Source organism: Gymnodraco acuticeps, unplaced genomic scaffold (assembly GCF_902827175.1).
Source record: "Gymnodraco acuticeps unplaced genomic scaffold, fGymAcu1.1, whole genome shotgun sequence".
Classification (NCBI taxonomy): Eukaryota; Metazoa; Chordata; class Actinopteri; order Perciformes; family Bathydraconidae; genus Gymnodraco; species Gymnodraco acuticeps.
The window spans coordinates 529,717-540,776 of NW_022990276.1; the positions used below are offsets into that span (position 1 = coordinate 529,717).

The window sequence follows — 11,060 nt, forward strand, 5'->3', positions numbered from 1 at the left end:
ATGCAAGGATAGAAAACCTGAAACCTTTAATAGAAAACCAGCTGTAATATGTAAGAGGGAGTGTGTTTTTATCCAGGAAGAGCTCAATAATCGCTGCACTCTGTGATACAATGACCCGTGACTTTGACACTGTCAGGATTAAGTTTTAATGAGGATGACATTGTTACATTTAGCTCAGTCAGTGACATTTTAGCTGCTGTTATAAGTGAGAACTCCTGCCTGATAAGGACCTATCTTATCAAAGCAGCTGTACCTTTTCAGCTCTTCTCAGGAATGTGATTTACACAGAATAATGAACAATGAGAGTGTGTCACTCCAGGCACTAACCTCTACAACGACCATTGTTTTGGAATGTGGACTTACAGGTATTGGGCAGCTTTTGATGGGTGTGTGCGTTGCTTGTATACTTTACAGCAGTGGGAGTTAAAGGTGTAACCATAGAGCGCTTAAGAGGGAGGGGTGAAGTAGAGGTACTGCCAGAGGGAGAGTGGAAGAGGGAGGAACTGACAGAGGGGGCGAGGTTGTCAGTGAAAAGGGAAATGAAGGAGTAAGCAGGATTGTGCCTGCAATACAGATCCACTCTGCTGACTTTCAAAGAACAAAGCCATGGGTGGACACAAACTGCAGCAGAGAACCAGGAGCCAGTGAGAAAACAACAACCTTATCTTTCCCATCTATAAACGGAAACCACTGGATAATTTAAAAGCCTCTCCCTCCTGCTCTGTGTGTGTGTGTGTGTGAGGCAGAGGGGGGATTTGCTGAGCTCACCACCACCATGCTGCGTCCTGCTGCTGTCAGTGCAGCTGTGAGTGTGTGTGTGTGTTTGCTGCTGGGCCTGTCTCTGGCAGATGAGGACTCCTCGGAGCCGAGCCTCTGCAGCGGCTGCTTCCACAGACGGACGCCTCCTCAGGGGGGGTCCTTGGGGCTGCGCTCGCTCTGCCACAGCCTCCCCGGGGGACAGGCGTTCGCCTCGCTGTCCAAACCGTCCTGTGACACAGCTGTCTGCACGGCCTTCACTCTCAGCATCGCAGGGACGGAGGAGGGGGGAGGGCATGTTGATGTGGTAAGGCAAATCTATCATGTTGTTTACAGTAGGACTACCTGCTTTTGAATGATGGATTTTGAAAAAATAACTGTATAAATCACAGATGGGGATTCCAGGATGCAGTTTCGTTACTTTCACTTTGATTCTGTGCTCCTTTATACTTCGACTCACCTTCAGAGAAACACGATATGTGTTTACTCAACTGTATATTTGACAGATATAGTTTCTATTCAGATTAAGATTTTATATACATGATAAGATAATACAATAAAAACATTGTTGAAAAATGAATCTATTTGTTCCTAAACTCTTTGTGTTTATTTAAAAAAACTCCTAAGCTTTTGAAATGATTAATCGAACATGTAATACAATAAATCATATTTGAAAGTACTAGCTGAAGTATATGTAAGTTAAATGGGGCCTATTTGTCTCTTTCCTGTAGTGTGTTATATGGGTTTGTGTGCATGTAAATGGTCTGCAAAGGCTAACATCCCTGTATTCCTTCAAGAGGAGTTTCTCACTCCCCCCCCCCCCCCCCTTCATGAAATGTCTCTATTGGACTCCTTTGTGTACTCACGTAACATAGTGACATCACTATGTAACACTTGAGCTTCTATTGGCTACAACACATTGTACGTGATAGGCTATGGGGTGGGACATTTCTAAGTGGTTGACCAATCACAACAGAGCCGGCCAACTAACCAATCAGAGCAGACTGGGCTCTGGTTTCAGACAGAGGGTGAAAGAGGTGCTGCAGCACAGGCAGTATGAGAACAATAAAGAGCTTTTTGAACATTAAAGCATGGAGACACGTCTCAGTAGAGCAGGGGTGTCAAACTCAAATACACAGTGGGCCAAAATCAAAAAATGGGTACTAGTCGAGGGCCGGACTGGTTCAATGTTTATTGCAAAACTTATCGAAATGAACTTATTGCACATATTAAACCTGGAACTAACAAAGCTTAAATGATTGCCTATAAAAACAACATTAAATAATCAGTTGCATTAATTTCTTATGGCTCTATCTGCAGAGTCATTTCTTATGAGTACATTTTTCCACAGGCCAACAACAGCTTCAAAAAAACAATTCCCCTCAAAGAACAAACCAAACATGCCCTGTTGCCGTGCAGAAGGAAACATCCATTAAACTCAGGTTGCTGCTCTGTGATGCTAGTTCAGATACTTGGCATCTCATCTTGGGTGCAAGGTCATCAATGTTTGGGCTCAGGCTCTGAGCTGAGGAGACCCTCAGGATTGAGTGAAGGTGTGCGTGCAATATACCGGCGGGCCAGATCTAATAGTAATTAGAAATTATCCTGCGGGCCGAAATTAAATCCACCAAGGGCCTGATTTGGCCCCCGGACCTTGAGTTTGACACATGTGCAATAGAGGAACAAAATACGACCTGAAATTAGCATAATAAACCCCGCTTTATACAGGGTTATAATGTACACTTTCATATATGTTACACTCATACTGTGGCTCTTCTTGTTTCTGGCAGACAGAGGAAGACAACAAAGTAGCGGTACCAGCCCTTCTCAGAGGAGGGGATACATCTCACCCTGTCTCACCCACAGACTCCCCCCTTCAGCTCTGGGACGCCACAGTCACAACACTGGTCCGGTCCACCATCTCTCCCAAATGCAGCTCTTTAGGCGGAGATCTCTACATCCTGACGGGGGTGGGGGGTCTCGGGGCGGCTGAGGATGGAGACGAGGAGTGTCAGATGAAGCCTCTGTGGTCTGCAGTGTGCTGCGCCGTCCCGGAGGGGAAGAGGGGCTTCAGTTTGGGGTTAATCACAGAGACAGGGGAAGGGGAGAGGCAAATGAGCGTTAAAGAGCTGGAGGAGATGCTAGGAGTGGCAGAGCTGTTCGCAGAGGGATGTGGAGGAGCAGCTGGGGAGATTGTTGACATCAAAGAGGGTCTTCACAGTGAGGGGCTCCCTGGAAACCTAGAAATATTGGATGCAAATCTTACTGATGAAAACAAAGGAGACAAAGATGCAGAATCAAACCCTGCAGGTGGAGGCGCTGATGGAGAGGAGGTTAGTTCAGGTTCAAAGAAAGGAGAAGAGGCTGGTTCAGAAGGTAGTGTTGAAGAGCAGAGCGATGTGACTCAATCACGATCTGTCAGATCAGAGTCTCCTGAGTCCTCAGCCGACTATGGGGCTGTGGAAGAACAAGAAACAGACACTAACTCCAGCTCCATGTTGGTCTACGTCCTCTCCACCACCTTGTCCATCCTCAAAGCTCCGCTGCGACCGGTGTTCTCCAGAGTCACAGATTTCCCTGGACAGGTGATATAAGTTACTGAAGCACTGTTTTATTTGATGTGGATTAAAGGGACACTTCTGCATCGCTGCCACAAGGCTCACAAGAGAATGGTCTGAAGCTAATTGTAATGGCCATTTAAGTGATCCAATGTCCTATTCTGCTAGCCTTACACAGTAGAGTGGAGAAAGTGATCTCACGCAGTCACAAACAGGGCCATTTTCCAGTCATTGGATGCAGTTTAGTTGAATGTATATTGAAGCAGTTTAACAATTCTGCATCTGGTAAGAACGGCCTTACCGGTCACCTATGACCCTATTTATTAAATCAAATCAAGTTTTATTTATATAGCACATTTATAAACGATTTATGGTCGAGCCAAAGTGCTGTACATATAATAAAAATAGCCTACAGTAGAGACACTTTACAGCAAATACAACAGCACAGATTGTTCAGAATATCAGTATGAGAAAAACGACACCCTCTATGCTTAGACCCTCACATCGTACAAGGAAAAACTTCCAGAGAAAACCCACACATTTATACACTCTGTGCAGCTAAATACTATTGCATGACAAATCGAAACAAAATAATATAACATGGCAGCAATAAACGGAAAAAGCTCCTTCACAAATCATTCTACTCTTCCTGTAATGCAGAGGACTCAAAGGCTTTATTAGTCATATGCACAATAGCTACAGTGTAGTTAAGGAAATGAAAATCTTAAGAGCCAGGCTCCTCCAAAAATGCAACACAAGAAGTAAAAGACACAAGAGCCAGCCACAACCCAGTTTCTAACGCAGGCTTTCTACTACACATTTTTGAAGTGAAAGGCCAAGTCGGATAACATTTTCAAGTTACCTGTTTTAGACTTTAGAGTGTTTTTGCAGAGAAACAGAAAACATTATACAACTGTTTTAACAGGCAGAGTACGATTCCTCATTGCAAGGAAAGTGTATAAGTGCTCCTTTAATTTGACCAATTACAGCCAACATATTTCATAATGACAAGTACTTTAGCTCATGTAGAGTAACTGATAACTACAATGAATACTAAAGGAAGGGAAAATAATAAAAGAAAAAAATTAAACAAGTCTATAAAAGGCAACAAAACCACATTAAAACCGGAACGCAGCAACAGCAGCAAAATATTACAACTGATAGACTATTACAGCAAGAATCTATTAATTAGAACGTGGAGATGTTTAGTGTGTTTGCAGGGAAACTATTCAGTTTAAACAGGTTGAGTTTCAGTGATTATTAAATCTCCTCATGCCAGTGTGCTCCTCCCAGACACTGGAATGAGGTGCGACCTGCAGCAGGTGTTTACTCCTTACAGGCCCTCAGGTTATGTGTCATTTTATTATTCACACCATTCTCTCAGATAAAATATTAAATAATTGTTCTCTTCCCAGGTGACATACGTTCTTCAGGAAGACCTCGGGGTTCTGTCTGCCCTGCCTAGAGAAACCTACTCTCTATTCCACCTCCTGACCTCGGACTTCTTGTCCTGTATGGGCTCAGCTGGAGATACAATCCTCGATATCGGTGAAAACTGCTTCTCCAACACCTACTACGTGTCCTCCTCCATGCTGGGGGCTTTAGTGGACAGCTGCTACACGGGGGTCACCGGCGTGGGGACCCTTGCTGGAGACACTGTGGGGATATGTGGGGAAGCGTTGGATAATACTTGGTGGGTGACCAAGTTCTTCGGGGGGCGGCTGTGGGAGCAGAGCGAGGGCTACGTGGGGACGGTGGTGTCAGAGATGGGGGGTCAGGCCACCGCTTTAGGTGGAGGGTTTGGGAGGCTGGTGTGGAGAAGTGGAAGTGCGGTGTTTAATGTCTTTAGAACGGGAGGGGGTTTAGTGTTTGGAGTGGTGGATGTACTCATTGGTGGGATGAGAATGGCTTTGGGGAATGAGTCAGAGTAGAAAGTCCACATGAAGCCATTAAACGTTTCAATTTATTTCTCAATTTGTGAATTTCTTTAAAGAGTATGAAAAAAGGGGGTACTGTTTCACTTTGATGTAATTTAATAATAATTAAATAATAAATATAAATTGTATTCAAGGCGGCTTTCATGACACCCAAGGACATTTGTTAAATATTCTAAGAGGTAAAAGCATGAGAACAAGATAAAAACACAAACATACCATCATGGAGAAGACAATTAAAGTGGACACAAATGATAGGGTCAGGTTATTCAGGGGAAACAGATGACAGAGTTGGCTGATCTGAGATCATTTGATACTGTATGCCTTAGCTGTTTTAGAAGGATAGCCATATGTTTTTGAGTCGAATTTAGTGGTATTTACACTGTAGGTCTTACACTTCACTGTGGCTGGCTGTCCAATACATCTGCTGCTGCGACAAGCAACCCCACTGTGATTTAAAAACCACTGTGCACAAGGCTTTTGGATGTAGATATATTCAAAACTATTCCTGTATGATAGTTGTTATGGTTAATGTTTGCTTACATGTACATTTTAATAAAAGAGAATGCTGGCTTATCGCATTGTTTTTGTCTTTGTGTGTGCTTGTGATATATGCAATATTTTACTCTATACTGAGCTGATTAACTGACAGAAAGGTATACCTTTACATTTTGCAGAAAAAGCATGATAAGTTTAACCAGAGGTGGAAATTCATGAAACTGGACTTGGGTTCTAGTTGACACTCCTACTTTATTTGGGTATTACCATTTCAGTTTTTTTTTTTACTATTTTTCAGGGTGAAGTTAAATGCTTTTGAATTCACAAAAAATAACTCAACAGGTAAGGATTTAAAGGTGGGGAAGGTAATTCACTTCAGAAACACTTTTTGTTATATTACATGGAATGCTCTTAACATCCCGATAGCAATGAATACATTAAATGCTTTGACAATAAATACATAAACAATTTTCATAAAAATGTCATAGTACGCCGTAGTACTGTAAAAAGCACGACCAATCATCTGAGCCGGCCCGGCTAAAGTAACTGGATGGCCTACCTGCCTGTCAGCCTTCCATCTGTGCACAAACTTATCTCGTGCCCTCATTGGTCATGTGCGCGTTCGTGTGTGTTGGAGGAGGGGCTCTGTAAGGAAGTCTGAAGGAAGGGGCTAATTTTTTTCGGCTGAGTACTTTCAAATTCTAGCGCACTCGAGCTGGTTTCTCCATTCTTAACCTACCTTACCTTTAACATAATAACTTGCAGAGGTGTATACAGGGACGCGGGAAGTCAGTCAGAGTTGGGGGTGCGGCGTGCGTGTGCAGGGGTGGGTACAAGGCACAGGTGATGTGAAGCTCATAAAGTGAGGCAAATAGAAATAATCAGCTGATGGAGTGTAGATGTGGAAATAGCTGCATCCGATCAGCTGACTGTGTTTTCACAATAAAAGTAGTTTCTTAGTGAATGTCCTGTACTAGTCTTAAAATCTCATAACATCAGCTTTTAATGTTGCTCTTGGATGTTCTTCTTGACCCTCAGAGAAGGAGAACATGTCGTGTCTTTCAGGCATGTCCTTTCCTAACAAAAATGACAGGAAACATAAAACATATTATTGCAGAACAAGTGTATTATTTATGAAAGCGGTGTGTTTGTGTGTTTAGGGGCTGTTGATATAATTATTTTGTAATTGTAATGTTTTTTTTTTATTTCAACAATGAGCTACAAAGACAATCAGATTATGAATGAACAGTATGAAGTTCATCAACATTGAAATATATGTTATTATCAAAATAATATTGAACTGTTATCAAAACATAGCGCAACTGTAGCTTGCTCTGTTGTCTCACTGAAAGAATCACTTTTACCACGTTTTTTACAGACAGTATTGAGAGATAAATAGTAGCAGTTCTCACTATGTGTTAAATATCTTTGCCTTCAATACATTAAATTAGAAAGCTGACAAAGTCATATTGCTAAATATCTAAATGTAACCTTTTGCATGGAAAAAACCCTCAACTTAACTGATGTGTAGGTGATCTAGTATTTAGTATTGTTTAATGGAATGTATATCAGTGTATTAAAGTCAATACTTCATTCATTTAAACCAATATCTTTCTTGATTATTTGTACAGTATGAAAAAAAGAGTCTTTGTACCTGTGCTGAAGTTCACTGCTGTGAGGAGTCCAGTTCTGTCTCTCACTCTCTGGTCCAGCCTGTCTGCATCACCTGGACACCTTAAACAAACAGATATATATATATATGTAAAGTACCATGTGTACAAACAATATAACTGATTCTCTTCTGTTGAACATGTTGGATTGTGTATTGTCCGAGTCAGGGTCCTGTTTATTTTACTGTAACTTTGGAAATTGTGTTACCAATGCTTACTGTTTATGTGATACCCATTTGGTAATGCAATTAATAAAAACAACAAGGTTTGGGTTCGTTCTTCAGATGACTGTGACGTTAACGTGTAAGCTCAATAATGAACTCCAGCTCAACCAACCATATTGTAATATCTAAGTAATCATCTTGAAATATGACATTAATAATTGTAATATACACATCTTATTGTGAGGTTGATTTCACATACACTACTTCGACATTAGCTTGTCTACATACTTGAGCATAGCCAATTTAAAAATCATAATTTGAAAAATTATTGATTCGAAAATAATATGATGCAGTATTACGTCTGGGTCTCTGTGTTTCATTAAAGCTTGACTGTGTGTGTGTGTGAAACGAGCCATTTTGTGTGCACGAGCGAGAGAGAGCGCACCGGTACTGGAGATCGTTGTTGTTAGCTTCTGGTGCTAGCGAGCTACGCTAACAGATATAAGGAGTTTTTTCAACAACAAAGTGGAGGAGAGTCCTCTCCTGTCAGACTGAGAGACTCAGTGAGCTAAAGGACTCTCTCAGTGTTATCTCAGTGGGTCTCAAACGTTTTGGTCACCATTAATGTAAACAATTATTTCCGAGGCACACATTTATTTGATCATTATAGTTATACAAAAATAAGAGAATAAATGAAAAACAGGTATGAAATACTATATGACAGTAAAAAAAGAATAAAGTTTAAAAGGGTGATTTGTAAAATATCCATAAAGAAAAAGTAAATCTGTTTACAGTTCTGTTTCATATGGGTGTTGAGAGAGGTATCCATAGATCTCTTCATTTTGCTCTCAAAGTGCACCAGATGGATGCTTTTAACTTCAATATGTAAGCACCCCCAAAAGAAATCTCTGGCGCCGCCACTGAGCCTGACTATTTGTGTTGGGGGGGCCCGACTTTTTTTTTTCTCCAAAGGGGGGGCCTGACAGAAAAAGTTTGAGAACCACTGCGCTAACCCAAGCCTTAACATTCATTACGTAGCTGATTAAAATCATTAACACATAAATAAGTACTCGATTTTCACTTACCGCAAAACCGCATGCATGCACCGTCTGTTTCAACCTCAGAGCGAGTCACAATAATCCGATATATAAGCATGAAGAACAAACAACCACGGCCGGGGTCAAGTTGTGTTCCCTGGATGAACTGAGCAGGCAGAGTGCCTGTAGCTTCACGGAGCAGCTAGCAGAGAGACAAGAAGCTAGCAGCAGCAGTCACTTGACAGAGCCGTCACTCAATGTGACCACGCCCTAATTTATGCAAACACTTTAAGACCTAATATACATAAAAGGGTCGTGTTAGAAAACAATTCACTCACAGTCACAGATCCATAATCATGAAGGTGGAATCTAAATATATTCATAATAATATCTATTGCATCCATGGGTAGAAACATGTTTTTTTCTGCTGTAAAGTTGGGCATTTTAACATGAGGGTCTATGGAAATTGCTCCTTTCTGCAGTCAGTCCCTTTCAGCCAATATATGAACTGCAGTGTGTGGCACTTCCGTATTGGCGTCCCGGCTCTTCCCCAGAGTTTGCCGCTTGGTTCAAACCATGGTTCAAACATGCTGTCGACACGTAAAGCAGTGGCAACTATGCCACCATTTCAGCTGACTTTTTCTCAGACATACTGTCACATAACATCCATATATTTCAGTGCTAGGTTGATGCTTAGCTAAGCTAACTATGAAACACTTTAACTGACAGGACTCAGGATCAACTGTGTACTGTAAGGTAGCTTCTAGCTTCATGTCGAACAGTAAGTCAACATTTCCCAGAGAGCTTTCTTTGAAATCACCAGGTAACGCTAAAAAACATTACATTTAGATTGTATGACAAAGTGTTTATTTCATATCTCTGGCTAGCTATAGCTACTTGCTAACGGTTTAGCTTACCCCCGCGATTCAAAGTAACGTCAACGTAGCTGTTATTTATGCTTTGCTTACATGTTCGCAATTCGCATAACTTGGAAGTTTACTGACATTTACATACCTTGTTTACCTGACTCAAGTGGTGGCTCTGGGGTTGTTGTGTGAGCCATCTCTTGACAATTGTCGTATTTTTTAAGAAAAAATGTTCTTATGTCCATCTTCAAAAACTCAGAGTCCGACTGACAGTTTAAACATTGTCACAGGATAGGTACCTGTCAGCCAATACGACATGTTTATTTCCATGCTACACTCTGGTTGGTCTGGTGTCTTGTCTTGCCGGGAAATTACAATTCTGCCGTCCTCTCATGATGAGGTTCAGGTAAAGCACGGTTAATGTATTATATTATTGAGGGAGAATTGTCCGGGGCTACAGAAAAAACATTCGGGGCTTTGGTCCTGTATAATAACGTCATATTAAATGCAGTCATTTGGTCTTTAGCAGCTTTTGAGAGCAGTGCATTCATCGGTGTTCGTTTGAATGGTTTTAATGCTGCCAGTTTGTTGACGGCCTGTGTGTTGATGGGATTTCTCATGCTCCCTAAATGTTTTCCCTGCTTTTTGCCAGTTCGTAAATCCTCCTTTCACAAAACTCCCATCCCTGATCTTGTCTGCACTGACAATCTTCTTTTCTATAGCAGAGCAACAGAAGAAGCACACCACATTATCTATATTATGTATAGACTGCTTACACTAAAATGCTAACTCAAAAATAGTAACTCAAAATAAAGCTTTTGTATTGATTTGTTTAGTGAACCTTTTGGCGTTGCAGTTACAACTCTCCGCCAACAGATGGGGGGGGTGCTGCAGCACCCTCAGCACCCCCCCCCTTCCCGCGTCCCTGGGTGTATAGTAAGTATATATTTTCAAGTACTCTACTTCAGTATACAATGTTGAGATACTTGTACTTTACTTGAGTATTTCAGTTTTATGCTACTCTGTTATTCTACTCCACGACAATGTAGCTAGCATTCCTAGCATTCGGTGCCATTTCAGCTAGGGTATTAAAAAAATAAAAAACATAATTTCCCATGTTTTTTAAAAATGTAATCTGAATGATGGCTTGTTAAAGTATAAGAAAAATATTTTGGTCAAACTCAGGATATTATGCTTAAAATTATTTTCTTTTTTTACCATCCCCAGTTACTGTGTGTGCACCCTGTTACTGTGCAAAATAGTAACAGGGTGGACATTTTATGCTAAACTTGGCTATTGCTACATGTGTGATGATAATCAAGCTAGCACTTGGTGACAACAGAAACATATATTTGATAGATATATTCACCATATTTTCTAAATGTAAAACAAATGATCAGTTCCACTAAAAATGAGCATAACAGGGTGGACATTTTATGCTTTACTGCAACAGTTAAGTTCTTAAAAACATTAGAAAAACGTGGAAGGAAGAACGCATTCACTCTGCTTCTTGAAGATGATTTCCCACTCAAAATGTATCCTTCTTCTTGAGTCATACAAATAGTAGAATAGTAAAG

General features: G+C 41.1%; 1 protein-coding gene across 1 annotated transcript; it reads left to right on the plus strand.

The window, feature by feature from the left end:
* The first annotated feature begins 493 nt into the window (after positions 1 to 493).
* Positions 494 to 5,829, plus strand: LOC117549552. Its single transcript, XM_034221558.1, has 3 exons — positions 494 to 1,063; positions 2,547 to 3,341; positions 4,730 to 5,829. The coding sequence occupies exons 1-3, from the start codon at positions 776 to 778 to the stop codon at positions 5,243 to 5,245; spliced, it is 1,599 nt and encodes a 532-aa protein (XP_034077449.1). The 5' UTR covers positions 494 to 775; the 3' UTR covers positions 5,246 to 5,829.
* Positions 5,830 to 11,060: the final 5,231 nt, after the last annotated feature.